The sequence below is a fragment of the Salmo salar genome, chromosome ssa03, assembly GCF_905237065.1.
Source record: "Salmo salar chromosome ssa03, Ssal_v3.1, whole genome shotgun sequence".
NCBI classification, from domain to species: Eukaryota; Metazoa; Chordata; class Actinopteri; order Salmoniformes; family Salmonidae; genus Salmo; species Salmo salar.
In genome coordinates, this window is record NC_059444.1 from 27445841 (window position 1) to 27463853 (window position 18013).

Consider the following 18013-nt stretch of genomic DNA (forward strand, 5'->3'; position numbering starts at 1 on the left):
GCCAGGTCATCTGATGCAGCACTACATCACTCTTCATCTTAGTCAAATAGCTCTTACACAGCCTGGAGGTGTTGGGACATTGTCCTGTTGAAAAACAAATTAAATCCCATCTGGTTTCCTAAATAAAATCACTGACAGTGTCACCAGCAAAGCACCCCCACACCACCTCCTCCATGCTTCACGGTGGGAACCACACATAAGGAGATCATCAGTTCACCTACTCTGCGTCTTACAAAGACACGGCGGTTGGAACCAAAAATCTCAAATTTGGACCAAAGGACAGATTTCCACCGGTCTAATGTCCATTGCTCGTGTTTCTTGGCCCAAGCAAGTCTCTTCTTCTTATTGGTGCCCTTTAGTAGTGGTTTCTTTGCAGCAATTTGACATGACGGCCTGATTTACAGTGTCCTCTAAACAGTTGATGTTGAGATGTGTCTGTTACTTGAACTTCTCCTCTGCAGCAGATATAACTCTTGGTCTTCCTTGCCTATGGTGGTTCTCATGAGAGCCAGTTTCATCATAGAGTTTGATGGTTTTTGCAACTGCACTTGAAGAAACTTTCAAAGTTCTTGACTGACCTTCATGTCTTAAAGTAATGATGGACTGTCGTTTCTCTTTGCTAATTTGAGATGTTCTTGCCATAATATGGACTTGGTCTTTAACCTCTCTTGGGTAGGGGGCAGTATTTTGACGTTTGGATGAAAAGCGTGCCCGTAGTAAGCTGCCTGCTACTCAGGCCCAGAAGATAAGATATGTATATTATTAGTAGATTTGGATAGAAAACAGCCTGAAGTTTCTAAAACTGTTTGAATGATGTCTGTGAGTATAACAGAACTGATATGACAGGCAAAAACCTGAGAAAAAATCCAACCAGGAAGTGTGGAAATCTGAGGTTTGTAGTTTTTCAAGTGATTGCCTATCTAATATACAGTATCTGTGGGGTCATTTTGCACTTCCTAAAGCTTCCACTAGATGTCAAGTATTTAGAACCTTGTTTCATGCTTCTACTGTGAATGGGGAGAGAATAAGAGCTCTTGGAATCAGATGACTGAGAAAATGACATGAGCTCAATCACGCGCATTCCAGTGAGAGTTAGGTGTGTTCCTTTTCATTTCTGAAGACAAATGAATCGTCCGGTTGGAATATAATGGAAGATTTATGATAAAAACATCCTAAAGATTGATTCTATACATCGTTTGACATGTTTCTACGAACTGTAATAGAACCTTTGACTTTTTGTCTGAACTTACTGCACGCGCACAGTGCATTTGGATTACTCGACTGAACGCACGAACAAAATGGAGGTATTTGGACATAAATATGGACTTTATCGAAACAAAACAAACATTTATTGTGGAACTGGGATTCCTAGGAGTGCATTCCGATGAAGATCATCAAAGGTAAGTGAATATTTATAATGCTATTTGTGACTTCTGTTGACTCCAAAATGGCGGGTATCTGTATGGCTTGTTTTGATGTCTGAGCGCTGTACTCAGATTATTGCAAAGTTTGCTTTCGCCGTAAAGCTTTTTTGAAATCTGACACAGCGGTTGCATGAAGGAGAAGTTTATCTATAATTCTGTGCACAACACTTGTATCTTTTATCAAAGTTTATGATGAGTGTTTCTGTAAATTGATGTGCTCATTCACCAGAAGTTTTGGAGGCAAAACATTTCTGAACATTACACGCCAATGTAACGGGATTCACACTTAAGGGATCCATAAGACATTTTAAGAAGGAAAGAAATTCCACAAATTAACTTAACCTCTATGGGCTAGGTGGGACGCTAGCGTGCCACCCGTGGTGCACTCCATCAACAGCAGGTGCATTTCAAGAGCGGCAAATTTGAATCCAAATAAATGTCAAAATTCAAATTTTTCAAACATACAACTATTTTACACCCTTTGAAAGATAAACATCTCCTTAATCTAACCACGTTTTACGATTTCAAAAAGGTTTTACGGCGAAAGCATAAATTTAGAGTATGTTAGGACAGTACATTTACAAGAGTTGTGTGTAATGTTTTGTCAAGTCAAAGACAGGGTCACCAAAACCATAAAACCAGCTAAAATGATGCACTAACCTTTTACAATCTCCATCAGATGACACTCCTAGGACATTATGTTAGACAATGCATGCATTTTTAGTTCTATCAAGTTCATATTTATATCCAAAAACAGCGTTTTACTATGGCATTGATGTTGAGGAAATCGTTTCCCTCCAATAACCGGCAGTCAAGTCAGCGTCACAAATTAAATAATTAAAATTAGAAAACATTGGTAAAATATTATATTGTCATTTAAAGAATTATAGATTTACATCTCTTGAAAGCAATCAACTTGGCAGATTTAAAAATAACCTTACTGGGAAATCACACTTTGCAATAATCTGAGCACTGCGCCCAGAAAAATACGCGTTGCGATACAGACTAGACGTCATGTTGGGGAGATCTAAAATCGAAAATACTATGGAAATAATCCATTACCTTTGATTCTCTTCATCAGATGTCACTTCCAGGTATCACAGGTCCATAACAAATGTAGTTTTGTTCAAAAAAGCTCATCATTTATGTCCAAAAATCTCCGTCTTGTTAGCACATGATCTAAGCCAGCCGGACTTCTCGTCATGAACGAGGGGAAAAAATATATTTACGTTCGTTCAAACATGTCAAACGTTGTATAGCATAAATCATTAGGGCCTTTTTTAACCAGAACATGAATAATATTCAAGGTGGACGAATGCATACTCTTTTATAACGTATTGGAACGAGGGTACCCAACATGAACTCGCGCGCCAGGTGTCTAATGGGACATCATCGTTCCATGGCTCTTGTTCGGTCAGATCTCCCTCCAGAAGACTCAAAACACTTTGTAAAGGCTGGTGACATCTAGTGGAAGCAATAGGAAGTGCCAAAATATTCCTCAGCCCCTGTGTTTTTCAATGGGATAGGTTTAAAGGTAATACAACACATCAGGTTTCCACTTCCTGTCAGAAAATGTCTCAGGGTTTTGCCTGCCAAATGAGTTCTGTTATACTCACAGACACCATTCAAACAGTTTTAGAAACTTTAGAGTGTTTTCTATCCATATATAATAAGTATATGCATATTCTAGTTACTGGGTAGGATTAGTAACCAGATTAAATCGGGTACATTTTTTTATCCAGACGTGCAAATGCTGCCCCCTAGCCCTAACAGGTTAACAAGGCACACCTGTTAATTTAAATGCATTCCAGGTGACTACCTCATGAAGCTGGTTGAGAGAATACCAAGAGTGTGCAAAGCTATCATCAAGGGAAAGGGTGGCTACTTTAAATAATTTCACATATATTTTGATTTAACACTTTTTTGGTTACTACATGATTCCATATGTGTTATTTCATAGTTTTGATGTCTTCACTATTATTCTACAATGTAGAAAATAGTAAAAATATATAAAAACCCTTGAGTGAGTAGGTGTCCAAACTTTTGACTGGTACTGTATCTGCACATGTGACATACTACACCATTTTCAGGGACCACTTTTAGCTCGTGAGCTCTAATTTCATAACTACTGGCTAAAAAGTATAAAAAAGTACCGGAGAATCTTTAAACTTCTCCCTGAGAAGAGTACTGGACCAAACAGATCAGATTTCAATCCTTTGCCAACACATGCTCCGTCTATGGAGCCGTTTAAGATTTCAGAGATAAAGCTGTATCTACTCCTCAGCACTCTCTCTCCCCCCCTTCATCACTCCTCAGCTCTCCCACTATCACCCAGAGGCATCTAATATCAACAGGCTCTATGACTAAGATGTGATTTTCCCTGAGCGCAAGCCACAGACACAGTTAATACTGACGGCACACTAGTAAGGGCATACACAGCCGTGTGGATTAAGGCATCAGAGAAAAACAATGTGACCTGCACTCAAGTAGAGTTATGGCTAATCCAAATAAGATTTCAAATGACGTTAAATATACGTCTGTGTTTCTATATGTGTTCTTGTGTTTCAAGTTTTATTACTCGTATTTACGGGATACACATGGTATACACTGTCCAATGAAATGCTTACTTGCAGGTTCCTTCAACAATGCAACAATAACAAATAAAATATAAGAATACAAACAAAGTAAATGGCTCAGTGGAATAGAATAAAACATTGTCATAAGAATAAACATTTTAGCATAAGTATAATACATGAAGGCATGTGTGTGTGTGGATGTATCACCCCAGACAATGGTTTCCCTGTGCAGTAGGGCTGTCCCTGACAACAACAAAAAATCTTGGTCGACCGAGAGTCTGTTCTTCCTTTCAAATTTTAAAATGTGTATATGGAAAAATACACACCATATGTGTTTGAATAAAATCAACTATACTGAACAAAAATATAAAAACGCAACGATTTCAAAGATTTTACTGAGTTAGTTCATAAGGAAATCAGTCAATTGAAATAAATAAATTAGGCCCTAATCAATGGGCAAGGTTTTAGCCATGGGTGGGCCTTGGAGGGCATAGGCTCACCCACTTGGCAGCCAGGCCTACCACCTGGAGGTAGGCCCTGCCAATCAGAATTCGTTTTTCTCCCAGGGCTTAATTACAGATAGAAATACTCCTCAGCATCCCCCACACAGATGATCCCCGCAGGTGAAGAAGCAGGATGTGGAGGTCCTGAGCTGTTGTGGTTACACATGGTCTGCAGTTGTGAGCATGCTTGAACATCCTGCTAAATTCTGTAAAAGGACATTGGAGGCAGCTTACGGTACAAATTAACATTCAATTCTCTGGCAACAGCGCTGGTGGACATTCCTGCAGTCAGCATGCCAATTGTACGATTCCTCAAAACACGAGACATCTGTGGCATTGCGTTTTGTGACAAAACTGCATATTTTAGAGTGGCCTTTTATTGCCCCCCAGCTCAAGGTGCACCTGTGTAATGATCATGCTATTTAACCTCACTAGGGTAGGGGGCAGCATTCAGAATTTTTGATGAAAAGTGTGCTCAAAGTAAACTTCCTGCTACTCAGGCCCAGAAGCTAGGATATGCATATAATATATTTGGATAGAAAACACTAAAGTTTCTATAACCGTTAAAATAATGTCTGTGAGTATAACAGAACTGAAATGGCAGGCGAAACCCAGAGGAAAAACCATTAAAAAAAAAAAAATTCAGCATACCACTGATTTCAATACCTGCCACTTTTATAATAGGGCGAAATCGTCCCCGATTGCAGTTCCTAGGGCTTCCACTAGATGTCAACAGTCTTTAGAAAGAGTTTCAGGCTGTTTTTCATCCAGACGTCAAAATACCGCCCCCTATCCCAAAGAAGATAAGGACAACAAAGTCAAGGTATTGGAGTGGCCATCACAAAGCCCTGACCTCAATGCTATAGAAAATGTGTGGGCAGAACTGAAAAAGTGTGTGCGAGCAAGGAGGCCTACAAAACCTGACTCAGTTACACCAGCTCTGTCAGGAGGAATGGGCCAAAATTCACCCAACTTATTGTGGGAAGCTTGTGGAAGGCTACTCGAAACGTTTGACCTAAGTTAAACAATTTAAAGGCAATGCTACCAAATACTAATTGAGCGTATGTAAAACTTCTGACCCACTGGGAATATGATGAAAGAAAGAAAAATCTGAAATAAGTCAGTCATTCTCTCCACTATTATTCTGACATTTCACATTCTTAAAATAAAGTGGTGATCCTAACTGACCTAAGACAGGGAATCTTTACTAGGATTAAATGTCAGGAATTGTGAAAAACTGAGTTTAAATGTATTTGGCTAAGGTGTATGTAAACTTCCGACTTCAACTGTGTATGTATGTATGCATGTATGTATGCATGTATGCATGTATGCATGTATGCATGTATGCATGTATGTGACACGCATACAAAAGTGTTAAACAGATGAAAATATATTTTATATGTGAGACTCAAAGTAACCACCCTTAAATTCTAACAACAATTACTGTCAGTGTCACCAGGAAACACCCCCACAACATCACACCACCTCTTCCATAATTCTCGGTGGGAACCACACATGCAGAGATCATCCGTTCACCTACTCCGCATCTCACAAAGACACGGCGGTTGGAACCAAAAATCTCAAACTTTGGACTCCACTGGTCTAATGTCCATTGCTCATGTTTCTTGGCCCAAGCAAGTCTCTTCTCAACCCAATTGGGATGGTTTGGAATGAGTTGGACCGCAGAGTGAAGGAAAAGCAGCCAACAAGTGCTCAGCATATGTGGGAACTCCTTCAAGACGGTTAGAAAAGCCTTCCAGGTGAAGCTGGTTGAAAGAATGCCAAGTGTGTACAACGCTGCCATCAAGGCAAAGGGTGGCTACTTTGAAGAATCTCAAATACATTTTGATTTGTTTAACACTTTTTGGGGGGTTTCATGATTCCATGTGTTATTTCATAGTTTGGATGTCTTCACTATTATTCTACTATGCAGAAAATAGTAAAAATAAAATAAGAGCCCTTGTACAAGTAGGTGTGTCTAAACTTTTGACTGGTAACAGTCCATTACTTTAAGACATGAAACAAACTCCAAGCGGGCAGTCATGTGCCTTCTACTGTAGAATGGCTTCCATCAAGCCACTCTACCATAAAGGCCTGATTGGTGGAGTGCTGCAGATATAGTTGTCCTTCTGGAAGGTTCTCCCATCTCCACAGATTAACTCTAGAGCTCTGTCAAAGTGACCATCGGGTTCTTGGTCACCTCCCTGACCAAGGCCCTTCTCCCCCGATTGCTCAGTTTGGCTGGGCGGACAGATTTAGGAAGATCCTTGGTGGTTCCAAACTTCATCATTCTTGAATGATGGAGGCCACTGTGTTCTTGGAGACATTTAATGCTGCAGACATTTTTTGGTACCCTTCCCCAGATCTGTGCCGCGACACAATCCTGTCTCGGAGCTCTATGGACAATTCCTTCGACCTCATGGCTTGATTTTCACTCTGACATGCACTGTCAACTGTGGAACCTTATATAGACAGGTGTGTACCTTTCCAAATCATCTCCAATCAATTGAATTTACCACAGGTGGACTCCAATCAAGTTGTAGAAACATCAAGGATTATCAATGGAAACAGGATGCACCGGAGCTCAATTTCAAGTCTCATAGTAAAGGATCTGAATACTTATGTAAATAAGGTATCTGCAAACATTTCTAAAAACCTGTTTTCGCTTTGTCATTATGGGGTATTGTGTGTAGATTGAGAAGGAAAAACATGTATTTAATCCATTTAAGAATAAAGCTGTAACGTAACAAAATGTGGAAAAAGTCAAGAGGCCTGAATACTTTCCGAATGCACTGTATATGGATGATGTATAAAGCCAGGCACATTTAACAGCTAGGCTATTGATTATAGACCTAATTATGTTGGTTTCCTCTTTCCTACATTTTCTGAAGACAATTAAGGCAAGGGCCGTTTTCTCACTCCGCTGCTGCCTCTGCTGCATTGTTCTCAAGACCAATATGCTGGTTAACCTCTTGACGGTCGCCTAGGATAGGGGGCGCCACAGCGCATTTTGAAAAAAATGTGTGCCCATTTTAAACGGCCTACTACTCAAACTCAGAAGCTAGGATATGCATATAATTAATACTTGTTGATAGAAAACACCCTAAAGTTTCTAAAACTGTTTGAATGGTGTCTGTGAGTATAACAGAACTCATATGGCAGTCAAAACCCCGAGACAGATCGAAACAGGAAGTGGAATTCTGAATTGCGAACTCAACTTCATCACATTGCCTATTAATCACACCGTGAGCTATGGTTCATTGAGCACTTCCTATTGCTTCCACTAGATGTCCCCAGTCTTTACAAAGTGATTTGAGCCTTCTACTGTGAAAACTGAATGAATGAGACGCAGTGGAACGTGGTCACACGGAGAGGGCCATCACCATTATGACGCCGGCGCCCCTGGTTACCCTCCCCTTTCGAAACGTTTTGAAACACAATGCAATCGTCCCCCTCGAATCTTATTGGCTCTCTTGTTGAAAAACGCCCTGAAGATTTATGTTATACAACGTTTGACATGTTTGAACGAACCTAAATGGGAAAAAAATGCATTTTCTCGAAATGGCTGTCCCGCGGCCGACGGAGCATTTGGATCAGCCTTCAGACGCGCTAACAAGAACAAGCTCTTGGAACATAAAGGAGTAATTTTTTAGAACGAAAATACATTTGTTGTGGACCTGGGATTCCTGGAAGTGCTTTCTGATGAAGACAACCAAAGGTAAGGGATTATTGACAATAGTATACAAGACTAGATGTGATATGCGATTGTTCCAAGATGGCGCTGACCTGTAACGTTAGCCTATTTTTCAGAGTAACGCATCCCCTTTCATCGCAAAGTATGATTACCCAGTAAAGTTAATTTTAAATCTGGCATTACAGGTGCTTTCAAGAGATATTCATCTATAAATCTTAGAATGACAATATTACATTTTAAAAAATGTTTTCGAATAGTAATTTAGTAAATTGTAGCTCTGTTTCATCGGATGCATTTGAGGGAAAATAGTTAGTCAACGTTACGCACCGATGTAAAATGCTGTTTTTATATATAAATATGAACTTTATCGAACAAAAGAATGCATGTATTGTGTAACATGATGTCCTAGGTGTGTCATCTGATGAAGATTGGCAAAGGTTAGTGCTGCATTTAGCTGTTTTTTGGTTATTTGTGATGCATGTGGTTGGTCGGAAAATGGCTATGTGGCTACTTTTACGATATACTCCTCTAACATAATCTAATGTTTTGCTTTTGCTGTAAAGCCTTTTTGAAATCGGACAACGTGGTTCGATTCAGGAGAGGTGTATCTATAAAACGATATAATTTGAAAAAAAAATAGAACAATTTTTTTCTAACATTTTGTTATGCTAATGCCGATATGATTTTTCGCTGGATGTCCGTCCCACACAGGGGTTAACGTTAATATTATGCACATATGAACATAGGAAAACAATTCAAAGGGGCACTGAAGATGTTTCAGAACCTCGGACAGCTACCGCTATCGAACGCAGGAGAAAGCACAATTGTTATAAAATAATATATTTGTGTTGTACAAATATTTTTACATAACCTGTCTTATACCCAATGTCCACCAGATGCATACATTGTTTTTGCCGGACGCCTAGCCCATATTTTCCGTACAATAAAGCAAGGCACGAGTTGAAAAAATTGAACGCATGCGGTATGCGTGCTGCTCCATTGACAATGAATGACTTCCACCGGAGCGCCATGAGTTTGATGCATCTGGTGGACATGAGGCCTTAGAGTGATGGACCGTGCCATCCTAGGGGGCTCCGCAATGGATTAGTCCACTGAGACTGGCGCATATCAGACAGGTGTCTTGCGCACCAACTGCTCGACTAAAGAAATTTAGGTCGACCAACAGCCTATCGACCAATCCTCTAAATGGAGTCAGCCCTACTGTGCAGCCAGTCACCTCTTGGTTCCCACTCTGTGATTGGGGGCGATGTCGATGGTGTCGGTGGCGGAGTCGTGGCGGACAGCCAATCCCAGGTCAGCGATGCAGCAGGTACCATTCTTCTTCACCAGGATGTTCTTAGACTTCAGGTCGCGGTGGGCGATGGCTGGTTTACCTGGGGGGAGGGGGAGATGGTAATGAGTAAAAAGAGAGGGAGGGAGAGAGAGAGAGAAGTGGAAAAGGAAAAGAGCTATACAGAGAAAGGAAAAGCTGAGTGCAGAGTAAAACCACCACATTTCATAACTATACATGTACGTTATGTGGATACATGTGCCCCATTTGATTGGTCCTCCTCACCTTGCGTGCCGACAATCTCCATGTGCAGGTGAGCCAGGCCACTGGAGGTGGACAAGGACAGCTTGATCATGCCCTCCACTGTCACCGTGTACCTGTTCAAGTAGTCAAACAGGGAGCCGTGCTCATGGTAATCTGATACCAGCCACAGCTGGGTCCACGTGCCATTATCTTCGAGGAGAGCAAGGACAGCGAGAGGGGCAGAGTGAGGAGTGTGTGAAAGAGAGAGTGAGCTACCGTATCCTATTCCACAGGGAAACACTTTACATAATGATTGCATTTACAACAGATTATCCCATCAGTGAAAGGCTGCCTGCTAGCATCCTGACAATACTGCCTGGGTCCCAGCCAAATACACAGTTCTCACTGCTTGTCAGCTGATTTAGGCATGTGTGGCTTCTACGTACACTACACACAATTAAGAGCATTATAGAAGTCATAGAAAATAGAACCAGTACTGGGTCATGCTCAGTAGGGCACACTGTAAAGTATTTTACAACAGAAAATAAAAACTTGGCCACTTATTGGACAAGTTCAGAAAGTACCTTCCTGTTTCTAAATGTTTTCTCCCTAATGAACACAACCATGGCCCAATGTGCCCTCTGACCTTTGTTGTCAGCGGCGATGAAGCCCAGGATGTTCTCATGGCGCAGCATGACCGTCTGGTAAATCTCAGCCTCGCGGAACCACGAGCGCTCCTCCCGAGATGAGAAGATCTTAACGGCCACCTCCTCTCCTCGCCAGCGGCCCCGCCACACCTCCCCGAACCTCCCCTTCCCAATGCTCTCCTGCAGGATAATAGTCCTTGCTATGGTCCTCTGCACCAGCAGGGGCAGGCCTGCAGAAGTGGATGGAGAGAGAGCACAGTTATCATGAGGCAAGGGTTTTAGGATAAGTTTGAAAGCAGTTCAGGCAGACCTTGAGTAAAAAAAACAAGCCATTAGATCCAAAATGTGTCTTTCTGTTGATGAATCCAATGTGTGCTCAAGGCCAAATTTTAAGAACATTGAGGGAGACAGATGTACAGTCGTGGCCAAAAGTTGAGAGAATGACACAAATATTAATTTTCACAAAGTCTGCTGCCTCAGTTTGTATGACGTCAATTTGCATTTACTCCAGAATGTTATGAAGAGTGATCAGACTAAAGTCCCTCTTTGCCATGCAAATGAACTGAATCCCCCAAAAACATTTCCACTACATTTCAACCCTGCCAAAAAAAGGACCAGCTGACATCATGTCAGTGATTCTCTCGTTAACACAGGTGTGAGTGTTGACGAGGACAAGCCTGGAGATCACTCTGTCATGCTGATTGAGTTCGAATAACAGACTGGAAGCCTCAAAAGGAGGGTGGCGCTTGGAATCATTGTTCTTCCTCTGTCAATCATGGTTATCTGCAAAGGAAACACGTGCCGTCATCATTGCTTTGCACAAAAAGGGCTTCGCAGGCAAGGATATTGCTACCAGTAAGATTGCACCTAAATCAACCATTTATCGGATCATCAAGAACTTAAAGGAGAGCGGTTGAATTGTTGTGAAGAAGGCTTCACGGCGCTCAAGAAAGTCCAGCAAGCGCCAGGACCGTCTCCTAAAGTTGATTCAGCTGCGGGATCGGGGCACCACCAGTACAGAGCTTGCTCAGAAATGGCAGCAGGCAGGTGTGAGTGCATCTGCACACACAGTGAGGCAAAGACTTGGAGGATGGCCTGGTGTCAAAAAGGGCAGCAAAGAAGCCACTTCTCTCCAGGAAAAACATCAGGGACAGACTGATATTCTGCAAAAAGTACAGGGATTGAACTGCTGAGGACTGGGGTAAAGTCATTTTCTCTGATGAATCCCCTTTCCGATTGTTTGGGGCATCCGGAAAAAAAGCTTGTCCGGAGAAGACAAGGTGAGCGCTACCATCAGTCCTGTGTCATGCCAACAGTAAAGCATCCTGAGACCATTAATGTGTGGGGATGCTTCTCAGCCAAGGGAGTGGGCTCACTCACAATTTTGCCTAAGAACACAGCCATGAATAAAGAATGGTACCAACACAGGAGTTGTTCAATTTGATAAACTCTTAGAGCAACTTCTCCCAACCAGCCAGGAACAGTTTGATGACGAACAATGCCTTTTCCAGCATGATGGAGCACCTTGCCATAAGGCAATAGTGATAACTAAGTGGCTCGGGGAACAAAACATCGATATTTTGGGTCCATGGCCAGGAATCTCCCCAGACCTTAATCCCATTGAGAACTTGTGGTCAATCCTCAAGAGGCGGTTGGACAAACAAAAACCCACAAATTCTGACAAACTCCAAGCATTGATTATGCAAGAATGGTCTGCCATCAGTCAGGATGTGGCCCAGAAGTTAATTGACAGCATGCCAGGGCGGATTGCAGAGGTCTTGAAAAAGAAGGGTCAACAATGCAAATATTGACTCTTTGCATCAACTTCATGTAATTGTCAATAAAAGCCTTTGACACTTATGAAATGCTTGTAATTATACTTCAGTATTCCATAGTAACATCTGACAAAAATATCTAAAGACACTGAAGCAGCAAACTTTGTGGAAATTAATATTTGTGTCATTCTCAAAACTTTTGGCCACGACTGTGCAGTAAGAAAACATCAACAGTCAGATCTGCAGATATTCTGTTTCAAAGACGTAGAACAAACAGTATCTGAGAATAGAACAAATGAACACTGTCTGAAGAGTGACGGTCTTCAATGTTCTCTCATTCTCTAATTTGGAGGTCCTCTGTCTGTCTGGTTTCATCTGGTGTATGTGTACATAAAACAATCTAGAGCGTGCTTCTGCCCACATTCCGTCTGGTCTGCATTCTTTCCATTCTCTTAAACCTGGGCATTAAAACTCAATGAGCGGAGAGAATAGCCAGCAAGTTCGTGCCAGTTCGAAGGGCAGAGAAAAACAAATACTGTCCCAACTTCGCTTCAACAGAGGGTTCATTTTTTAAGCAAACTTCCATTGCCCTAACAAGAGTTACTAAATAACTTTTAATCTCCAGTTCTATGGACAGTTAACGTAAAAGCCCTGAGGATGATGGCCACACATGAGATGTTGACACATCAAAAGGGTTGGCTGTAAGAGTGTGTGATGAGGCTATGATGATAGTTTTGACCTATGTGATTGGAAACATGAATTAGATGATATTTCTCTGATTGAATGATGGTCCTCGTCTGGTAGCAGTATGTCACAGCCTAGCCGGCTGCTAAGCTGATGTATTAATGAACACACGTCTCCTTTTCATTCACTGAATCAGTCATAGCGAAGATCATTTCCAGCAGCATATTGGCTCTCATCTCGCAAACCACTCTATTGGAATTTAACAATTGAAGAGTATTGAACAACTTCTTCAATACAACCCACTGAGTATATGAGAAACTAAGAGCTCGCAAGGTCAGTATTGCAGCTCTATGGAAACAACTTCTAAGCCTTTTCAGAACAACTTACATAAGCGGTCAGTTAATGACATTGGAAAGTGTCTACAGACAGACTTGTCCATTGGGCTGATATAACTATGACAGAAATCCTCAAAGTATCCCCCCACCTCTACATGGAATACTTTAATCAATCCTAAGGGAGATTATAACACTCCAAGGTGTGAAACCTGTATTGGTAAAGAGATGAGACGCCATTATGTTAGCTTCAGGAACATCTTGATGAAGATAAAACTGGACATATTGTACAGAGCATTATGGGTACTGTAATAGATCATGCTACACCTCTAAGCTCAGCAATCTGTTGAAAATGTATCTCCCAAAGAGTGTGATAATGTACAGTACATCAAACTACAAAACCCACCTGATCCGGAGCCGGAGGTGGTCATGTCATAGATGAGGTCTTTGAGGGTGTGGCCGTCGGCCAGGAAGGGGTGGTCCATGGTAGGGTCTTCCTCGTTGGGCACGCGGCGGTGGACAACAGAGCGGCTGTGGCACACGTAGAGCACCAGCAGCAGCACAAAGCACAGCACACACACCGGCCCTGCGATGACAGCCGCCAGGGCTACTGGGCTCAGGGGAGGCGTACGGGCTGTGGGGACTAAGAAGGGGTGGGGGGTGGGGGTGGGGGTGGGGGGGGGGTGATCCAGTCGCTGATTACTTTTTTGTATAACACCCCTCATTTTGATGTCCCCACAAACGACTTCAACAATAGGCCGTCTCAGTCTGAAGTATGTAGCAAACATAGAGCAGGGGGGAAATTATGTTTGAGTCATCAGGCAACCGGCTATCACCAATTGCAGGAAATCAGTCAGTCATACTCATTTCTGGATGTTTAGTCTGTCCATAAGAGACAGTTTCAATCAAAATAACTTCCTTACATAATACACACAGCTTTTTTGGGAGTGATAACAAAGCAGGAACTGATAGGATTCCTTTGAAAACATTGCAACAGCCTTGTTGAAACAACAAAAGCATTTCCCAATACTGGCTAGAGTTTCTCATGTTGACTTGCTGAGAGTCAGAAAAGTGTAATCTGCACACAGCGCTGAGACGTGAGAGTGATCAAATATTAAAATGGTACTTTAAGTCAGGCGCTTTCTTTTCTCAGAATAAGGGCCGTCGTGGGACTTCATTACGAAGAATCAAAACATGCTTCTGGAGCTTTTAAACCGTTCAACTGCCTGGCCACTGCCTGTCAAATCTTTCCAATATTCACAGCTGCACACATACAGAGGAAGGCTTACTAATGGCTCTGCTACTGCTGTGACACAGCTGAATGACAGTAGTGTATGGTGAGACAGAGGACATCTGCTGACTATCATACTGAAAAGGACAGCATGGAGGCAGTTTCAGACCCATGACCAAGAATGGCAGCACTGAGGTACTACTTTCTGACCACAAGAGCTAAACCTGACATCGTGTCCAGGCAGGGACATTGCCTCAGACATAAACAATATTCAGTGACATATAGGGCCAGTTTTCTTATCAAAGATTAACCCTCTAGAGTCTAAGCTGGTGGCTAATTTGATGAAACATTTGGCATTACTGCTATTAGCCCAAAGAAATGCATTGAAAAACAGATTCACTACATGGAACAACAGATAGTCAAAAAGGAAGTTTGTTCTGAAGCGTCTGTCCTATATCTGAGCGATATAAGAAAGATAGGGGAACACAGACATGAATTTAAACCCTTATTTTAGGTACTAAACTATCTCCATATATACTTCCATTCATTTTTTAAACTAGTACTGGGAACCTTCAGACAAATTTTGTGAGCAAACCAACCGGCAAGCACGTGTTTGTGAGAGTCATCTTGCCAGAGAGGTCATAATAGTTTTTAGGCCAAACCGTTCGGATGTAACAGTAGTTTTCATGAGAAGACCAATTTTTGTGATGTCTCTGTCTGACTAACACCCTTCTAGCTCTGCCACCTTTCACCGCAGATGCAGAAGGGCGATATCGGCGGATGTGGTGGATTGAGACGCATCCCATGCAAAAAAAAAACATCTCCAGCTTAAAACAGACAGATTTTGATGGGGATTCTTTTGGTCGACTGGTCAATAGGCTGTTGGTTGGCCGAGATTCTTTTAGTCGAGCAGTGGCAAATATATATTAAAAACATTTATGGCACATGAGGAGGCCGCGGGGATGGCACACCAGTATCACATTTACCTCAAATTACCATCAATTCTAATTTAAAATGTTTATTTGATTACGCTAATTTCTGTTAATGCATTCAATATATTATTATTACAGTCTTACTTTTGTCATTGTTGGAGTGGACATGTTGTTTGCAGAGTGTACAACCTAGGCTACACTTGTGAGAAAGGTTTGAGTTTATTTTTATTCTAGGAGTTGTCAATTTATTAATTGTCTTTTGTTTGGAGCGCTCCTATCAATCTTGAGTAAGCACACACACACACACACACACACCTGATTACGCATAGCAGTAGGCTTAGGCTACCTGGCTTGCGTGAAAATGTAGAGACTTATAAATACCCATTTGGGGGTCTCATACTATTTCTGATTGTCTTAACTCACCATCACTGTGTAGCTTCTCAAAGTATTTTTTTCTTTGCCTCAAACAAAGTAAACAAGGTCTGTTTTCACATCCATTGAGAATGAAAATAGTTAAACGTAGCCCATTTGAAAAATCTTTCCTGCTCTCTCCCTTTCAATAACCACTCAGAGTGAAAGGGGGAAAAAATATCATGCTCTGATTCGGTGGAATCATCATAAAATAGGCCTACCTGATTACTTCTTATCCCTTACGCGACTAGCCCACAGTTGTCTTTCCGGAGCTCACTGGCCCAGGAAATTGAGGGCCCATAATATTTTGTTAAATGTTGCAAGTTTGCTAGCACCAGCTTCAAGCCAGACAAAGTTATTAGTTAATACGTTTCAAGTTCCTTGCACACAGGCCATGCGTAGCCGATGTTATTTATAGGATATTTTCTACCTACAGGCTGCAATGTTTTTATTCGAGTGGCTTTATGTATGCTATTGTTACATATATTGGCAATGGAAGTTACTTTTAGATTTGTATAAGTTTCATTTGATAGAATTTGGATGAACCACATGACATTGATTTTGAGATATGAACACTACTATTAATTAAATGAAACTGTTCCACCAAAATGTGCACATGAAAATCCTAACTGGCACGCAGATCAGTAGAAATTATATTGTAGGAGAAGGGTTCAGACTAAAAAGCATGTTCAATGGAAATCGAATTTGCCTCGGTGTCCAGCAAGGTTTCTGTTGTGCGGCCTGACAACGTGAATTTTTACCCATATGCATTAGTATGTGTGTAACTCATTACCCACTGTGCTCAGAATGACAGAAATAACATTTAGATTATGGTAACTCATCTTAACAGAACATGCAACTTCTGTAATGAAGCAGTCAATAAAATGTCATTTTCAAACATTTGCCAAAATGCAATTCGCGGGAAAACATCATTCTAAAACAGCGCACCTGATACCAGTGCTTCCATGTGACCGAGATGATAGGCGATGCGTGAGTCAAGTTTGGGGAAGCACATTTTCACTATAAAAATGTACCTTTATTATAAAGTATTCCATGCATCATCGCATTTGCAGACTTACGTAAGATAGCCTACTATTCCTTATGTGACGAGTAAATTGGATAGTCATAGCTATAGGTTCACATTTCACAAAGCAAGCGACAAACTGAAAGAGCAGCAGAATGGCGGAAAGATTCAATTGAACGAATGCAGAGCGCAGGTGACATTTGTGCAGGTGATATACTGGTATTCTACTGTAGAATAGCGAGTGGAGGATCTTCAAACATGCTTTACAAATAATTGTGTCACCATCAGTTCTCTGCATCACTGTTTAGAGTGCGTCACACAATACCAAATCAATTCGGATAATTCTACTAACAGACTCAGATTTTTCACTTTAAAACTTCAAAACCACAAATTGGTCTCAGAGAATTTCATTATTCTGTACATGTGACCTGTTACATTTGGTAAGGTTACATATAATGTGAACGTCAAAGAATGAGAGTTCAAATCACATCATGGACAAGTTTAGCATTTTAGCAACTTTTCAATTACTTAGCATTGTTGGAGTCGGGATAAGCTTTGAACATTGAGATATTAAATAAATGATAGATCAGAAGCATAGAATGTGTTGGGTGGATGGGACATCACAGGATTGCTATAGGGGAACGGATGAACATCTGTGTATTAGGCGAAGGAGGGTTTGAGGTCAGAAGGTAAGGTTAGATCCCCTGAATGGAGTAATAAGGGTTTATTACGCTATTACCCTCTTCCTGTGGAACCATAAACTGTAAGGATTGGAGAGGAGGAGTGTCTAAAGTGGGGTATACAGTTGAAGTCGGAGGTTTACATACACTTAGGTTGGAGTCATTAAAACTTGTTTTTCAACCACTCCACAAATTTCTTGTTAACAAACTATAGTTTTGGCAAGTCGGTTAGGATATCTACTTTGTGCATGACACAAGTCATTTTTCCAACAATTGTTTACAGATTATTTCATTTATAATTCACTGTATCACAATTACAGTGGGTCAGAAGTTTACATACACTAAGTTGACTGTGCCTTTAAACAGCTTGGAAAATTCCAGAAAATGATGCCATGGCTTTAGAAGCTTCTGATAGGCTAATTGACATCCTTTGAGTGAATTGGAGGTGTACTTGTGGATGTATTTCAAGGCCTACCTTCAAACCCAGTTCCTCTTTGCTTGACATCATGGGAAAATCAAAAGAAATCAGCCAAGACTTCAGAAAAATTGTAGACCTCCACAAGTCT

The 18013-nt window shown here is 41.3% G+C and overlaps 1 protein-coding gene across 2 annotated transcripts in view; it reads right to left on the bottom strand.

Moving 5' to 3' along the window:
* The window catches only part of LOC106599285 (TGF-beta receptor type-1), an 85017-nt gene that overhangs the window by 19931 nt on the left and 47073 nt on the right, over positions 1–18013 (bottom strand). For both annotated transcript variants that reach the window (XM_014190439.2, XM_014190441.2), the window contains exons 3-6: positions 13576–13812; positions 10378–10608; positions 9774–9941; positions 9435–9591 (exon numbers count right to left, since the gene is read on the bottom strand). In XM_014190439.2, coding sequence (XP_014045914.1) covers positions 9435–9591; positions 9774–9941; positions 10378–10608; positions 13576–13812 — 793 coding nt within the window. The remainder of the gene's footprint in view (positions 1–9434; positions 9592–9773; positions 9942–10377; positions 10609–13575; positions 13813–18013) is intronic.